Source organism: Ahaetulla prasina, chromosome 1 (assembly GCF_028640845.1).
Source record: "Ahaetulla prasina isolate Xishuangbanna chromosome 1, ASM2864084v1, whole genome shotgun sequence".
NCBI lineage: Eukaryota > Metazoa > Chordata > Lepidosauria > Squamata > Colubridae > Ahaetulla > Ahaetulla prasina.
The window spans coordinates 66,242,680-66,261,134 of NC_080539.1; the positions used below are offsets into that span (position 1 = coordinate 66,242,680).

The 18,455-nt window shown below is 36.1% G+C and overlaps 1 protein-coding gene across 9 annotated transcripts in view; it reads right to left on the reverse strand.

Moving 5' to 3' along the window:
* The window catches only part of CLIP4 (CAP-Gly domain containing linker protein family member 4), an 83,702-nt gene that overhangs the window by 24,651 nt on the left and 40,596 nt on the right, over positions 1–18,455 (reverse strand). For 7 of the 9 annotated variants that reach the window (XM_058160487.1, XM_058159630.1, XM_058158785.1 and 4 more), the window contains exons 2-6: positions 16,765–16,918; positions 14,671–14,889; positions 11,295–11,434; positions 10,741–10,834; positions 9,212–9,373 (exon numbers count right to left, since the gene is read on the reverse strand). In XM_058160487.1, the coding sequence (XP_058016470.1) occupies positions 9,212–9,373; positions 10,741–10,834; positions 11,295–11,434; positions 14,671–14,889; positions 16,765–16,897 (748 nt within the window). In that variant the 5' untranslated portion in view covers positions 16,898–16,918. The remainder of the gene's footprint in view (positions 1–9,211; positions 9,374–10,740; positions 10,835–11,294; positions 11,435–14,670; positions 14,890–16,764; positions 16,919–18,455) is intronic. The other 2 variants (XM_058161836.1, XM_058161914.1) reach the window with 2 other exon arrangements.

Consider the following 18,455-nt stretch of genomic DNA (forward strand, 5'->3'; position numbering starts at 1 on the left):
ACGCTGGTGCTCTTACAGATCTCTCAGGAATGGGGTGAGGTCAACAGTAGCCAGTCTAAGGTTAAAATTTTGGGGGATTTGGGATGAAACCACAGAGTCAGGTAGTGCATTCCAGGCATTGACCACTGTTGCTAAAACCATATTTTCTGCAATCGAGTTTGTCACGGTTCACTTTAAGTTTGTATCTATTGTGTGCTCGTGTATTGTTGTGGTTGGAGCTGAAGATAGGACATTGACAGATAGGACATTGTAGCAGATGATTTTATGAGCTATGCTTAGGTCATACAGAAGGTGACATCGTTCTAAATTTTCTAAGCCCAAAATTTCAAGTCTGGTGGCATAAAGTATTTTGTTCCAAGTGGAGGAGTGGAGGACACTTCTTGCGAAATATTTCTGGATATGTTCAATTGTTTTAATGTCCGATATGCAGTGTGGATTCCAGACAAATGAGCTGTATTCGAGAATTGATCTAGCAAATGTTTCGCATGCTCTGGTTAATAATGTAATATTACTGGAGAAGAAGCTATGCAAGATTAGGTTTACAACCCTTAATGCCTTTTGGCGATGTTGTTAAAATGGGCTTTGGCACTTAGACCATTTGATATGAGTACTCCAAGGTCCTTGACAGAGTGAGTGTCATCATTCCCACATTATGTTTAATTAGGCCAGGTAATAAGTGCGAAGAGGCTGAAAAATTAACACATCAGACAAGAAATCGAATAAATCACAAAATCAAGTCAATTCCTTACCCTATACAGAAATCCAAATTCAAGCATCCATCACAAATGGAAATCTAGCCTCTACCAAAACACAACCAATGGAAGGAGCTCACTACATCTCAGGATAGTTGCTTTTATTGCCAAACTGTACTTCCTTTAGAAAACTTCCATCTCAATTGGAAACTGCTTTCTTGGAATTCAAAACCTATTATCCATGCCATGTCTCCATGTATGGCAGTAAATAGGCCTTAAATTTCATCAACATGACTTCTATGCTTGTACTTGACAAATATATCCATCCATTTAATTGTTATCCCATTCAGCATATTCCCAACTGGCTGGCAATCAGAAAATCGAAAACTTTGTCAAATGGTTTAAAGAATCAATATTTATTATAACTACAGCACTAGTATGGAAGTCGCACACTTAAAAATAGAGGTTAATTGACAATTATATTGATTTCTAATAATCATATTTTCCAATATTTTATTTTGATTGCTTTATTTACCATATAGTTCCTCCTTTTTAATTATTTCAAAATAGCTTTTTTTACATTACTTGGGTTTATACAGATTCATGGGGGATGGAAATATTGTATATGGACATTTAACATTTCTTAAAACAATCCCTCTCCTAAAATATTAAAAATATATCCTATCAAATTCTTTTATTTTGTTTGGTGTGGCTTGCTTTCTCATTTTTAGTGTTAATGATTTGTTCATCACTTTATACTTATGTACATATATTTTAAAAGACTGGTCTACACGAGACTCAACGTTGCCCTGGGAATGATCAGAATTTTTATTATTTCTACCTATTAAGTCTATACAGAGCATTAGAAAGGGATTTTTTTACAAAGTGCATTGACATAAGCAAACCATTCTTCCTCAAAGTGTCAGATCATTTGTCAGATCTCCTGAAAACTAGGCAGAAGTATTTGAAATCTTTTTCCAGTTGTCTGTGTGCATATTTATATTTCATATTCACATCGGTCAATCCACACAAAGTGTTATCTGTGGATACATAAACTGACCGTTTAAATTCACAATTTTTTAAAAGGCAGATACAAATTCCTTCCTGACTGTTTGGACAGTTTAACTCTGGAAATTAAACATAAAGTATATAAAGGAAGTTTTCAGTTGTACATGTATCCTCTCTATTTAAAAACAGAATGAACAAAAATAAACGGGAGCAAAGCTAGTTTAACACCTCATGGGTAAAACTAAACATACATTTGAACTGAAAGAAGGTAATATTTAAGGGTGAATCTGCACAAGGCAGCAACTGCAGTATTATAAATGATTAAACTTCTAATATGGGTGAGCAATTTAGTTTGCTTCTGCTACTATCCAACTTCCAGATTTTGTTGACAATATTTAAGACTGCAAAACAACAAGAATATGGCAAAGGAATCCAAGGATTATTTCTCTATATTTTCAAATGTCAACTCTCACATCTGCAACCTGCCTTCCAAGCTATATGCCATTATGAAAGCATTTTTTAAAAATGCATCTGAATAAACTTTATTCTGATGACATTTATCAGACATTCTGCACAGTTAAAACTTGTAAATTTGTAAGGAAGCTAGAGGTAGTTCTTGACCTACAACCCCAACTAAGCCCAAAATTTCCATTGATAAGCAAGGCAGTTGTTAAGTTAGTTTTGCCCAATTTCACAACCTTTCTCGTCACAGTTGGTAAGTGAATCAGTGCCGTTGTTAAGTTAGTAATTTGGTTGTTAAATGAATCTGGCTTCCCCCAGTGGTGGAATTCAACTTTTTTTACCACTAGTTCTGTGGGTGGCTTGGTGGGCATGGTGTGGCTTGGTGGGTGTGGCTTGTAGGAGTGGCAGGGGAAGGATACTGCAAAATCTCCCTTCCCACCCACTCCAGGGGAAGGATACTGAAAAATCCCCATTCCCTCCCCACTCCTGGGGAAAGGACATTGCAAAATCTTCATTCTCATCTCACTCTGGGGGCAGCCAGAGGTGGTATTTGCCAGTTCTCCGAACTACTCAAAATTTCCGCTACCGGTTCTCCAGAACCTGTCAGAACCTGCTGAATAGCACCCCTGGCTTCCCTGCTGACTTTGTCAGAGGGTTGCCAAAGGTGGATCACATGGCTCTGGGACACTGTAACTGTCATAAATACATGCCAGTTGCCACATGTCTGAATTTTGATTGCATGACCGTGGGGATGCTGCAACAGTTGCATTAAAAAAATGGCCATAAGTGAGTTTCAGTTTGGCGTCGCTGTGACACAGTCATACGGAGTGGGGCTCCGCAAACCTAGGCTGAACTCTCGTGGGAGGGGGGCTTAAAGGGCTAAAATCATCTCTTAGGGGTGACGAAGAAAGGAGGGATGCCTTGCAGATTGTGGAGAGTGGCAACTCTCTTACTTGATCCAAGGCTCACTCTTCTATCCAACAATGAGGAAAGAGAGGTAGCCATTATGACCATTGGAAAGCTGGAACAACCAAAGAAAGAAATGTGCTGTAGTAGTGTTTGAATCGTGGACTGGAGCTGGGTGAGATCGTCAACTTCTTTAATAAAGATTAACCCCAAAGAAAAGAAACTCCAAAAAGATAACTCTCCAAAATGTTTAAAGCGGCTAATAATTACTTAGAGAAAGATTACAGATTCGAAAGAAAATGAAACCTAAGAGAGGATATAATTTTTAAAATATAGAAGGATTGGATTTGAACATTTTATTGGCAACATTTTGAAAAGACATTTTAAAATGGTGGAAACATCAGTCTCAATATTGAGGAAAAAGTGAAAGAATTTTATTTGAAGAAATTAACGCTGTCAGGTTGGGTGCTACATTAAAATCTTAGGTGATGATGCCATCTACTGGTGAAAGAAAAGAAATACACTATATTTTTACGAGGCTGGGGTGTCCTTGGAATAATCTATACTGAGTGGAGATAAACATACCTGGAGACTATATTCTTTTTTTTTACTTTTTTTTTTTTTTTTTTGCTGTACACTGTCTGATACCTATTTGTTTCATGACTAAGGAGGAAAAAAATTTTGAGACTTTTGAAGATTGCTAGGTAGAATGGTTCATAAATACTTGGAACTATTATTGGAATCAAAGAGCTAGTTAGGTGGCTGATGAAAACAAGGGAAAATCCGGAAGGAGTAAACTGACTAGTGAAGACTATAAAAAATTATAAATATCACATACTCCAAGGAATGACTCTGGGACTGAGTGAATCGTTTTAAGAGTGGCTTTTTGATGTTACAGACAATTAAGAATGTGGGACTTTGATAGATTTGTGAGTAACTTTTGGAGTTACTAAAATAAGATAAAATGCCTCAACAGGAAATAACAAGCATATTTCAAAAAGAAATGTCATCGATGTTTCGAAGTATCTATGAAACTATAACAAGGAACCACAGGGAGATAAAGGATTTTATGCATAATATAGATGTGAGACTAGAAAATGTTCAGCAAATAACAATGAAAAATGAACAGGAAACCCAGGAAACAGAGGAGAGAATAGAAAAAAACAGAGGAAGCGAAAGAACAGACAAAACAACAAATGAACCCAAAAGATAAGGAGAAGGAAGAGATTTCAGAATGGATGAAACAGATCAAGCTGACAATATATTTATAGACTTGAAAAGAGAATTGGATAAGCAGAAAGACACCCTGGAAGTGAGAACAGAGACACTCATAGGCACAGTGAAGATCTGGCAGTGAGAGGCAGCGGTAGATGAGGGAACACTTAGAAAGAACGATATAGGAAGACACAAAGCATTAAAGGAGGAGTATGGAAAGCATGCCAAAAAATCATTAAGAATTGAAATACTAAAACAAATGAGAGATGACAGGTAAAAATAGAATATTCACCAATATAAGATATGTGTTATCAAGATTTAGAATAGAGGTAGGAATTAGAAAGAGGGAAAATATTTATACTACTATATAATATTTTAAAATTAGTATGTAGAGGGAAGGATCAGAAGCTGAAAGATGATTGTATTATATACCTTAAAAAATATTATTAAGGTTACCATGGTTATTAGCATTTAGTAATATAATATTAAACAATTAAATGATGAGGGATTAAATACAAGGTGCAGCAAATATTACAATTTTAACCACTTTAATTGCATATTTATGTTATGATAATGATATGAGTATGATTAATGTAATTAATGATTAAAATGGATAAGAGATGAAAGACAGAAATAGAATACTTATTAATATAAGATTGGTGTTATCAAGATATGAAATAAGAGGTAGAAATTAGAAAGGGAGAAATACTACAATATTGTTACATAACATGTTAAAATCAGCAGGTAGATGAAAGGATAAGAAATTGAAAGATGACTGTATTATGTATAATGTTACTAGAAAGATGTGAGTATGATTAATGCATGGTGATCAAAATTGACAATTTTATTATTTGATATCAAAATTAACACCCAGAAACCACAGTGTTCATGTATTTAATACTTATATACATTTAAAAATAAAAAAACTTGAATTTAAAAAAAATGTCCATAAGTAACTTTTTGTTGTAATTTTGAACAGTCACTAAATGAATGGCTGTCAGTTGAGGACTACCTATATAAGAACTCTAGCTTTCTGGATCAACCTGAGTTCCAACAAATGCTCTTCAATGGTTTGATTAGAAAAGAGAAATGCTACTCCACAAGCTTAACTGCATTCTATTTATAGATAAAACATTTGGATTAATTCAAATGAATGCCAGGAGCCAAATAAAACAGATTGTTGAAATTTCTTCCAGATTTTATTTTCCTTCGTTAAATCTTTTAGAAACCAAACAAGTAAACCTCTCTTTCAGTGTTACATAAATATGTCTCCTTTTCTTTAGACAAAAGAAAAATAAGTGGAATAAGGTGCAGCAAATACTTTAGCATCAGAGAAAACACTACCTATTACTGGAAAGCCCACATGGCTGTTAACTTTATGTATCAACTTTATGTATTATGTTGTTTCAAAGTGGTGACATCAGTTAAGAACTTGCTCAAAGCCATCCTCTATGAACCAATGCTCCCTTCTAAGTAAACATGAAGGCTTTATAAAAAAAACAAATTAATCTTATCGAAAACCACGAACCTGGACTCACAGGGAATATACTGCTTTGTGTGATTACCATCATGTAACTTGTTCACACTCTCTGCCTCTTACAATATAGCTAATCTTATACTGTCAACTGATATGTTTGAGGAGAGAGAAAGAAGTTCTAATGATCTGCTGGAGAAGTGAAGCGCTTACTCCTTATCATCCACATCACTAAAAAAAATAAATGTGCTACAAGAAACTGGTAATATAAATCATTGCACTACTGAAAAGAAGAACCTGGATTTATCAGTATACTAGAAATTCTGAGAAATTTTGAAGGAGAAAAACACATTTGGGAACAAAAGAAACAGAAATCAAAAAGCAGAAAGGAGTAGCCTGTTCCATCTGTTCTAATTCACACTGCATCAAGCTAAAACCCAAAGTTAAAAATTATGACTATATTAATTTTTCATAATGTTAAATGATTAAAAAAAACAAAATTGACATGAAACCTCATAAGATGATCAGAAAGCAGTCATTAACTCCTATTTTCCACAAACTCAAAATCATTATGAAAATAAAAACGGGTCTGGAGGATGATTGGGCTTCTTAAAGAAAATGTTTTAAATAAATAAATAAAATAAAAGTATGTGATATCAGCATGTTCTACATCACCTCTATGACAACTCCATAGAGCATAAGCATATAAATGGACATCTTGAGGAAGGGGAGATGAGTTGTCATTTGTTATGAAGAAAACAAAGATGGATATAATTTTCAAAACAATAATATATCACACATAATAATTAGCTCCATCTCAAATTCTCTCTGAAGAATCTACATCAGAGGAAGGCCACATATTATTTTCCATCTTTTCTAACTAATGAATGTTCAGAGGCATAATTTCTGAAACAAATACCATTTTAGCCCAGTTGCTAATGATTGACTTCATGACCTATAATGTAATAATCTATACGATAAAATCGTTCAGCTTCGGGACGGGTTGGACCAAGATTGCGGTGACTCAGGTGAGGCGTCCGAGGGTGGTCTTGGTGACATTGTCTGGGATGAGTTTGACCCTGTGGCTCCCGAGGACATGGACAGGTTGTTGGGTAGACTGAATGCCACCACGTGTTTACTGGACCCGTGCCCCTCCTGGCTGGTGCTGGCCACTCAGGAGGTGACACGAGGCTGGCTCCAGGCGATTACGATCGCTTCTTTGGTGGAGGGCGTCTTTCCGGCCACCTTGAAAGAGGCGGTGGTGAGACCCCTCCTTAAGAAGCCTTCCCTGGATCCGGCTGTTTTAGGTAATTATCGTCCGGTCTCCAACCCGCCGCGCGAAGGTTGTAGAGAGTATGGTGGCATATCAGTTTCCCTGCACCTGGATGAAACCGTCTATCTAGACCCGTTCCAGTCCGGTTTCCGGCCCGGTTACAGCACAGAGACGGCTTTGGTCGCGTTGGTGGATGATCTCTGGAGGGCCAGGGATAGGGGTTGTTCCTCTGCCCTGGTCCTATTAGACCTCTCAGCGGCTTTCGATACCATCGACCATGGTATCCTGCTGCGCCGGCTGGAGGGATTGGGAGTGGGAGGCACCGTTTATCGGTGGTTCTCCTCCTATCTCTCCGACCGGTCGCAGTCGGTGTTGACAGGGGGGCAGAGGTCGACCCCGAGGCGCCTCACTTGTGGGGTGCCGCAGGGGTCGATCCTCTCGCCCCTTCTGTTTAACATCTACATGAAGCCGCTGGGTGAGATCATCAGTGGTTTCGGTGTGAGGTATCAGCTGTATGCGGATGACACCCAGCTGTACCTTTCCACACCGGACCACCCCAACGAAGCTATCGAAGTGCTGTCCCGGTGTCTGGAGGCTGTACGGGTCTGGATGGGGAGAAACAGGCTCAAGCTCAATCCCTCCAAGACAGAGTGGCTGTGGATGCCGGCATCCCGGTACAGTCAGCTAAATCCGCGGCTGACCATCGGTGGCGAGTCATTGGCCCCGATGGAGAGGGTGCGCAACTTAGGCGTCCTCCTGGACGAACGGCTGTCTTTGGAAGATCATTTGACGGCCGTCTCCAGGAGAGCGTTTTACCAGGTTCGCCTGGTGCGCCCCTTTCTGGACCGGGATGCCCTGTGCACAGTCACCCACGCACTCGTGACGTCTCGCCTGGATTACTGCAATGCTCTCTACATGGGGCTCCCCTTGAAGGGCATCCGGAGGCTGCAGTTAGTCCAGAATGCGGCTGCGCGGGTGATAGAGGGAGCCCCTCGTGGCTCCCGTATAACACCCATCCTGCGCAGACTGCACTGGCTACCTGTGGCCTTCCGGGTGCGCTTCAAGGTTTTGGTGACCACCTTTAAAGCGCTCCATGGCATAGGGCCGGGTTATCTACGGGACCGCCTACTGCTACCGAATACCTCTCACCGACCCGTGCGCTCTCACAGAGAGGACTCCTCAGGGTGCCGTCAGCGAGGCAATGTCGTCTGGCGACGCCCAGGGGAAGGGCCTTCTCTGTGGGGGCTCCCACCCTCTGGAATGAACTGCCCCCAGGACTTCGTCAGCTTCCGGACCTTCGGACCTTCCGCCGCGAGCTTAAAACATACCTATTTAACTGCGCAGGACTGAGTTAGTTTTTAGTTTGTGGGTTTTAACTTGGGTTTTAATTTTTTATATTTTTAATTATTAGGCTTTTGAATAAGTTTTTTAATTGTTTTTAGAATTGTATTTATTGCTTTTAAATGCCTGTAAACCACCCTGAGTCCTTTGGGAGATAGGGCGGTATATAAATATAAACAATAAATAAAATAAATAAATAAATAAAATAAATAATATATATGTATAACACCAAAAAAATCAAGTATATGGCAATTCAAAGTTTCCACTAAAATAGTTGTAATTGATATGGAATTTTAGGAACTGACAGAGTAAACAGAAATTCAAAACTTCAGTATGGAAAATGTGTATCCAATTTATAGGTAATTTCTAATATTACTTTCCATATTTATTGTAGGATATACTGTATATCTTAGAGTTAAATTACATCACTATTAAAAGATCATTATAGATATGTAGTAACATTAGTATGTTCAGATGGACACAATGATGGTAAATATCAGTGACGTGGCTGTCTGTCTAAACAGTGTAGGGGCAAAACATTTCCCTTTCCCTTTCTGCACCCTCCAACTGCCAATAATAGCATAGATGGAAATCATGAAGACAAGAAAGAGAGACAGACAGACAGACAGACAATTAATAAACACTGCAGCTAAAATGAGTAATTAACTGAGGTGTGATTATTTGGAGTCTTTAGACAACATTATTATCACATTACAGTATGTATCTTTGTCCAAGTTTTTAAATAGTCCTCATATTCAGGGAAACATCAATTTGGAAATAGTCTTACTGATGAGGGAAAGGAACATTTTATTTATTGGTATTACATCTGATGAGATTTACCTTTTGGTTTTGCATTTTTCAAAATGATAGTAATGAGTTCTGGAACATCAAAATAGGAAGCATAGTGGAGAGCATTCATATTTGTCCAGCGACTCCTCAAACTGATATCTGCACCCAACTCAATAAGTTGAGAAGCAAATTTTGCTGCTGTTTTCACATCCCCTGCAAAGCAAATAGATTGAAAACATAGCTTATATGTAGTTTAGTGGGTTCTTGCTAGATTTTCACAACATACTAAATAAACAGAAGACTATGTCCAAAAACATTGGCAAGTTTCCATATAGCCAGGCCTTATAATATGTTTCCTTACCAGAGTTTGAAGGTTAGTTAGACTATAACTACATTAACAATGAAGAAAAAACTCAGGAAAGTTTCCTAGTATTTTGTATGTAGCCTTTTTCTCTGGATGTCCAGGGCAGTAGCTTCCTTGATTCTAAATATCTATAGCCAATCACTGGAGTTGATGAAAACTGCTATCTACTATTCTAGATCATGATTACAGAGAGCTAATGGACCAATGGTAGAGTGAGTGCCATAATTAATACAGTAATGCTAAAAGAAATCTGACTAAAATATTAATGAAATTATACTTACGCTATGACTTCAGTGGAATAATACCATTGTTTTATTTATACATAGCAATTAGGACTAAAACTATTTAATTCAACTGTTAAATTATTTTACATTATATCTGTACCATGTACTAACATGTAATTCTGTTATTTCCTAGGATTTTCAAATGATAAAATATAAAGTTTCTGTTTGTTTCTACCCCAATAATTTTAAATTGTTGCTGTATTGGAGGTTACAAGGCTACAGAACAATGGGAAAATAGAAAAGGTAATACAATTATTTCAGTTTAGCAACTGTTTAGCAATTCCATTTAGAAAATTTGGAAAGAAAGGGAGCATACAAATTCTGTGATTACATATAGTAAATATGGCCACCCCACGAGTTTTAAAGCGCTATTTGAGGTCACAAGCGTGCCTACCGTTCCTGTCCTATTGTTTCCTTTCGTTATATCCAATTAATATAGTTATTACATATATATATATATATACTTATATATTGTATAGTTATTTCATGCTTATGCTTATATATACTGTGTGACAAAAATAAATAAATAAATAAAATAAACTTAACTTATCATCTATACAAAAATTTATAGGAAGTGATGTTGTGATGTTACCAAGAGGCATCACTTTCACTGTTGGGAGGGAGGGTTCAGAAATTCAGTAAAGTGATTTTTGGGGTACTCAGGAAGGTATGTGGCTTGTGAATAGAATTTACCGAAGGTGGGAGAAACTGCTGCAGAAGTTCCAAACTGTTCAAATTGGTAGAATTTTGGACACAGAAAAATATGGAATTTCTAATATATTAGAATATTACAGCTAGATGATTTGAAGAGGAATGACGCGTCATTCCTCTGTATATTAGCATAAGCAATATACCTGGAGAAAGTTTGGAAAGACAACTATTATTCCTGCTGGAAAAACTAGCCACAGAAAATTTCCAATTCCTTTTCTTACCAATTCCATGAGCTCCTGACTTGCAAGTGTAGTGCAAGAGAGTCATGTCAGTCAAGCCATCTCTGTCATTCACGTTACAGCCTCTCTTAATGATCTGTTTTTTGAAAAAATATATCATTTATGATTCTGATGTAGCAACTCCTATTTCCTGGAAGGTAAATTATATATCACTCTCATAGTGATACCTAGTAAATTATTTTTACTGCCAAAGGAATTAGCTGATACATTTCACAGCAACGATGACATAAATATCTGGGATCATGTGATTACCAATTTGCATTTCACCAGTTCACTTAGTACTACAGAGTTACTTAAATAAAAAAACTTGCCAAAATCATGTAAACCCCAAAAGATATATAGCACTTAATGCACTTTTTACGAAGGATTTTGCTCTTAGAAGATCATGAAAAGTTACTTAAATTTCTAACTAATAAGGATGCAGATGTAAAGACTGCATTGAATTATTAAAAAAATAAACAAATATTCCCATATATTAAATGAGGGCATAACATAAAAATGTATAGATAAATCCAGGAAATCCATAAATGTCTCACCTCATTTCCTATCACACCAATGTTTTGCTGAACTTGGGGAACCCACTGTCTTAAGATAGCAAATAATTCAGATACAGAAGTTTTGGGATTGAAAAGGATTTCCTGGCATGCTGCATCATTTGGATCGAAAAAAGAGAACTCTACAGGAATGAAAAAACGAAAGAAAGATTTAGTTGCTAAAAATATTCAGAAAGATTTTAAAAACACTTTTAATCAAGTTTCATACAACTTAACAAACCTTCCATCACCTAGTGCCCTGAAGATGCTAGCTAAACATACAGTGTTCAAACGTAAAGCATCTGGACAATCCAAGATGTAAAAATATTTTACTATGTAATCAATAAGGGATACTATGTAATCAATAAGGGCTTAGGGCCTGGGTACTTACGGGACCGCCTGCTGTTACCGCATGCCTCCCACCGACCCGTACGCTCTCACAGAGAGGGACTTCTCAGGGTGCCGTCCGCCAAGCAATGTCGGCTGGCAGCCCCCAGGGGAAGGTCCTTCTCTGTGGGGGCTCCCACACTCTGGAACGAGCTTCCCCCGGGTTTACGCCAAATACCTGACCTTCGGACCTTCCGCCGCGAACTGAAGACACATCTTTTCATTCGCACGGGGCTGGCTTAAATTTTATTGATTTTAAATTTTATTGATTTTAAATTTTCTATTATTAATTTTAAGGGGTTTTAGTTTTATATATTTTAAAGTTTTTTAGGCCAATTATAAAATAAGTTTTTTAATTTGTATTTTAATTGTATATTGTATTGCCTGTTTTTACTTTTGGCTGTACACCGCCCTGAGTCCTTCGGGAGAAGGGCGGTATAAAAATCGAATAAATAATAATAATAATTATTATTATTATTATTATTATTATTATTATTATTATTATTATTATTATTATTATTCTCTAATTTGATGAGATTGAATATTCCACATAGGTTTTTTTTTTTACAATTTTCATGTTTCATTTACAATTTTATTATTTATTTAAATGTGGCAGTCTCAGGGTACTACCTTTTCATATTTTGCTATAGAAAATCTTCCTTCTTTAACCCAGAAATACTGTTAAAAAGTAATGTATTTTATTTGATGAGATGTCACTTAAAGTAGATATTCAAACGACAGGCTATGAGAATGACATGAAAAGGATGTTTTGCTGCATATACGTAAGTAATGGGTTGATATTTAAAAATCAAAAGAGAAATACAAATAATAAACCATTAAGTGACTTGGATAATTCTTTTATATTGGATTTACAAAAGAAGCTTCTTAAAAGTTTTGAAGAATCTCATCAGAAGGGAAAAAGAGAAAAATAAAAAGAGTAAATTCTACGGCATTTCAAAGGATTAAAGATTAAGATTGTTAATCGTTAAAACAAGATTTAATTGTTAATTAAAATTAAAAGCAATGAATATAAACTTGGTTTATTTGATCAAGGTTAAAATAAAATAAGTTATTATTTCTGGTCATTCTTATTGAATTTTCTGCTGACATGACTAAAAAGATTATGTTTTATGGACTTCTCTATAGATAAGAGATGGGATATTGGATCAAGAGATCATTGTTTGTAAACTAGGAGGGATTGAATAGTTACAAAAATAGATTGTATTTATTATGATGAAGATTGGAAGTCATTTCTTTATATATGGCTTTTCTCTTTCATTGCTATATTTTTATTTTCTATGTTTTTTTCTTCTCCTTTGCACCATTTATTTTCTATTTTACTTTGCATTAGATTTTTCAATTGCCAAGTAAAATTCTTAATACAAATTAAATATACAAAAAAAAACATTTAGGAGTATAAGATTAAATGCATGCACTAGAATTTTCCTGGAAATGCCTGTTACAGTTTTATTGATATTAAAAAATATCATTAGAGTTCATTGAGATTCAAAAAAAATCCCTAAAGAATCATTAGTGTTTGCAGAGACTGGAGTGGAATTCTTTAGGTGGATGACATATACTTCAGAGTGCAAAATAGAAAAATACTGGTAAGTTACTGTGCAGTAGGAAAACACTTTTGACCAAATTACTATTGTAAACATTTTTCCTCTAAAGAGGATAAATGTGATGAGTGTTTTAAACCAAAGAACAATAACTGTACCTGAGATGTCATTTATCTGAAGTAGGATAAACGACTCTCTTCAAACAATTTTAACTATGCAGAAAGAAAAATAGGAGACGAGATTTTAGAAGAGCATTTTAGATTCCTTCACTCTTGGATTCAATGGCTTGTTTTTTTGGACAAAGCACTTGTTTGTTTGTTTGTTTTTTCATTTTTAAACAAGAATCTATTAATGGGAAGCATCTATGGAACTAGCTGTCTTGGCATTCTATATATTAAGCCCATAAATATTGAAATAAAGACTGCAACAGCAGAGTCAAAGTCACATTTCTGCAGGTTGAGGGCTATATAAATTTTAAAATAAATAAAATGTCCCTGCAATGACCAATTAGCTAAACCAGTACTGAATGACTTTAAACATCTGAATCTCTAATATTTTTAAAGTAGACTATTAATACTGGAAGCTTTCAGAACACTGATAAAAATATTAGACCATATTTAGTCCTCTCTGACACCAAAAACATTCTGGGTTGTTTTGGAATTCATGGCCCAAAAAAGAACCTCATATAAAAAGACAAGCTTGTCAGCTAGACAAGATGGGTAACTGGTTTTTTTAAAAAAATAAAATAAAATATGAAGCTATTTCAGAATTAGTTATGGACTGCATTTGAACTTAAAAAAACCAAACTGAGTTCTGAACTGTATCAGAACTGTAACAATTGTTTCCCAGAACAGGACAAATAAAAGTTTCTTCTGAAATTTAGTCTACACTCACTTGGTATCCTGTTACAGATAACAAATTATTAGCTGTTCTTACCACTTTACCTTCTGCTAAGGTTCAGATACTAATTATATGGCAAATTATACAAAATAAACCTGGATTTGTAGTGCCAATTTTTGTAAAATCTTTTATAATAAAAATTGACTAATCATATGCCCACTGGATGGAAACTTAAGCATATGGAGCTTAAAAGCATGCATACAAGACATGTAAGATTTTTTTAAAGTGGGAGTAGACAATTGCCATTAATTAAGAACAATTACTTTGATACAGATTGTGGCTGAGATATATGTGCAATTTCTTTTAATAAAATTAGAGATCTTGGCATAATGTATTTTCAGAACAGCAAGCAAAACCTGTAGTAGGTATTCATGTATTCTATTGTTGATAAAGCTTTTATTTTAAATCATTTATTTAATAAATATACAAAGATCAGGAGGGGCAAATTATTTGCTTTCTTTGTGAATGTTGGCATTCAATACAATTTATACTTAATTTTAAGTACGGGACCGCCTGCTGCCGCCAGTTACCTCCCATCGTCCGGTGCGTCCAATGCGCTCTCGCAGGGAGGGCCTCCTTAGGGTGCCGTCGGCCAACCAATGTCAGCTGGCGGCCCCCAGGGGAAGAGCGTTCTCTTTGGGGTCCCCAGCCTTGTGGAACGAGCTGCCGGTGGGACTCCGTCTTCTCCCTGATCTTCGGACCTTTAAGCGTGAGCTCAAGACCTTCTTTTTTCACCAAGCGGGGCTGGCCTGATTGATTTTAAATATTGTGGGTTTTTTAGTGGGCTTTTAACAGGTTTTTTTTTATCTTTCTGTAATTTTTATTTAACTATTTTTAACATATGGCGTTTAAATTAGATTTTTAAATTTGGTACTGTATTTTAAAATTTTTCTGGTTTATTGTTGTTTTATCTGCTGTACACCGCCCTGAGTCTTTGGAGAAGGGCGGTATAAAAATGTAAATAATAAATAAATAAATAAAAATAAATAAATTTTATCACAGGAATTTTTTCCTTCACCGTCTATATCTTGTCCTTGCCTTATATTTTAGGGAAGGCCTAATCCTCATGTTATCCTCTCTAAACAAACAGAGATGCGAAATAAGGTTGTGATTTGGCACCTTCCCTTTTTAATTAGTCAATTAACTAATTATCTGTTTCACTTTTACTCTGTGTAGATAATAACAATTTTACTTTCAAATTTATTTTATTTCATATATCCAAAGTCTTAAATACCACATGAGCCACTTACCAGGATAACCATTTGACAATTTATTATAAAGCTAAGCATCTAAATTTAATAGCCAAAATAGAGAAAATCTTATTTGAACTTTTGAGTAAGCTAATAATCAGAAACAGGCGCTTCCAACGTAGTCTAAAACTGTACATAAATTGGTCTTCCCTAAAACTATATTTTAGTCACTCCTATTCTTAAAATTATTAAGCGAGTGGCTACAATTAATTTTGTTCTGTCCTAATTTCTCAATTTCATTTTTAAATTTAGTTCAGTTTAACAAATATGTTATTTGTTATTCATTAACGTTTTATTTAGCTTTGTATTAAATTATACATTTTATTTATTGAGCTGCCTTATTTAATTGCAATATGATTTAATTAATTACAATATATGCAAATCTGAGATAATTTGTTTTTGTGAGAGGTTAGTTTGTAAGTGGCTATTCATTCACCTGCTTGTTTCTAGTCTTGCACCAAGAAAAGATGCCCAAAGAGGAAAGAAGTTCTAATATATTACACAATATCAGTTTTTCACATGACTAGCATATAAAATATTGTACAACAGCTTCCATGACACTTGCAAAAAAATTTCTCATAGCACTCAAAATTGCTCTTGATGCCCTGGTAGGAAAATAATTTTATATATTTCATACCAAACTACTTTTTTCTGCTGGAAACCAAATAATTTTCCAATATGTGTGTTGTGCACTGTTTCATTGAGGACCTGTATACTGCATGAGTCAAAAAGAGGGCTGTGAAAATATTTACAGACCCCTCACATCCTGGATATAAACTGTTTCAACTCCTACCCTTAAAACAATGCGATAAAGCACTGCACATCAGAACAACTAGACACAAGAACAGTTTTTTCCCAAACACCATCACTCTGCTAAACAAATAATTCCCTCAACACTGTAAAACTATTTACTAAATCTGCACTACTATTAATCTTCTCATCGTTCCCATCACCCATCTCCTTCCACCTATGACTGTATGACTGTAACTTTGTTGCTTGTATCCTTATGATTTATATTGATATTGTTTCCTGATTGCTTATTTGTACCCTGGCTATCATTAAGTGTGGTACCTTATGATTCTTGATGAACGTATCTTTTCTTTTATGTACACTGAGAGCATATGCACCAAGACAAATTTCTTGTGTGTCCAATCACACTTGGCCAATAAAAAATTTTATTCTATTCCATTCCATTCCATTCTGAGAAAGATAATTCACTACATCTAGCATACAGCGCATTTTAAAAAAAATATTGCCCAGATAATGTTGATTAGTTTATTTTAAGTTCCGAGCATCCCTTTGGAATCAATCTCCACTCATTCAATATTCTGAAAACAGCTCTGCAAAGTTATCTCCTTCTATAAATAGTCTTACCATATTCTGAAGGCATTGGTGCAGCAGAGACTGAATGTGTAATTGAATCTTCGGAGCCAGAGATAAAATACTGGTGTCTTATACTCAATGAAACTTCTTCTTCAGAAGGGTCAGGAAGTTCCTCTATGGTCATCTTTTAGAAAGCCACCTTTGGCTAAAAAAGATTTTTTCAACAATATTTCATCAATTGACGAAAGACCCAAAATATTATTTGCTCGTGTAATTTGTATTTCTATTACTTACTAAAATATACTAATAATTAAGTGAGTCAAAATATTTTGAACATCATGCGCATTCATAGGTTATTGCACCTTCAATCATTCCTAAATATTAGAATTTTATAACAAGTTTGAGATGAAACTAAGGCAGAACGAAAGGCTTGGCAAGGCATTATTAATTGACATATGGTATAGGGCAGTGATGGCTAACCTTTTTGCCATTGCGTGCCAGGATGGGGTGGGTGGGGATAAAGTTCACGCATGCGCATGCCCATAATTCTATGCACCCCACCCTGTGCATGCGTGCCAACCACCCTCCCCCCCTGCTCCTGATACGCAATGGCCCGGTAGTCCCGTTTTTCTTTCTCACCTGGCTCCAGGTCCTCTCTATGCATCTGGGGAGGGCGAAAACAGCCTTCCCAACCCCGTCAAAGGCCCTCCGGACGCCGAAATGGCCCGTTTCCCAACTTCCGGATGGACAGGAAGTGATGTTTTCTGCTGTACCCAGCCACCACAGCCTCTCTAGGAGTCTCTGGAGGCTGGGGACAGCAAAAAACGTCACTTCCTGTCCAACCAGAAGTTGGGAAATGGGCCGTTTTGGACTTCTAGAGGGCCTGGGGAAGGCTATTTTCACCCTCCCTAGATGCATAGAGAGGATCTGGAGCCAGGTGAGAAAGAAAAAGGGCCTTTCCCACCTATTCCCAGGCCCTCCGGAGGCAGGAAGGCAGGAAACAGCAAGAGGCAGGAAACAGCCTGTTTCCCTACTTCTGGTGGGCCCAGAAGGCCTGAAAATCAACTGGCTGGCATGCGCATGCCCACTGCAGCTGAGCCGGCGTGCCCACTGATATGGCATGCATGCCATAGGTTCGCCATCATGATAGGGTATAGGGTTAGCAGGTCTCCTTATCTAAATTGAAATATAATATTGCATATGGTCTTAAATCCCAAAAATATTTTCTTGCAATTTTCTAGATAAAATTTGATCCTCACATTGCTTGAAAATCATGTAGTATAAGGCCAAGAACCTACTTGCTACAGACATAAAGTTATGACACATGTGATTAAATATACATTCTTGGAAAATCTTAATTTTTTTGTTTACATATTCTATTTCTTTTAATAGTTCTGTCAAATCTTTTAAGACAACATTTGTTCTAATTAATCTGAAATTTAGGAACTATTTCTAGAGAACTGGAGCAAAATGTGGGAAAGGTTTCTCAACAGATATTACTTTTTCTGTCTCACAAAGGCTTGCTAACAAGTAACAGCATTGCATCTTTAATCTTTAATTAAATATTTACTTTTCAACAGAAATAACTTTAAGGTCACTTCTAAGTAAGGTAGGTAATAAAATACTTTTCCCAAATGTGAAGTTATAGAAATAAAAACCTATTTGTTCATTGTTTTTAATGCAATGAAGCATTTAAAAAGAATATAAAAGGTTTATCATTGAACAGCATTTTGTGTTCTTTA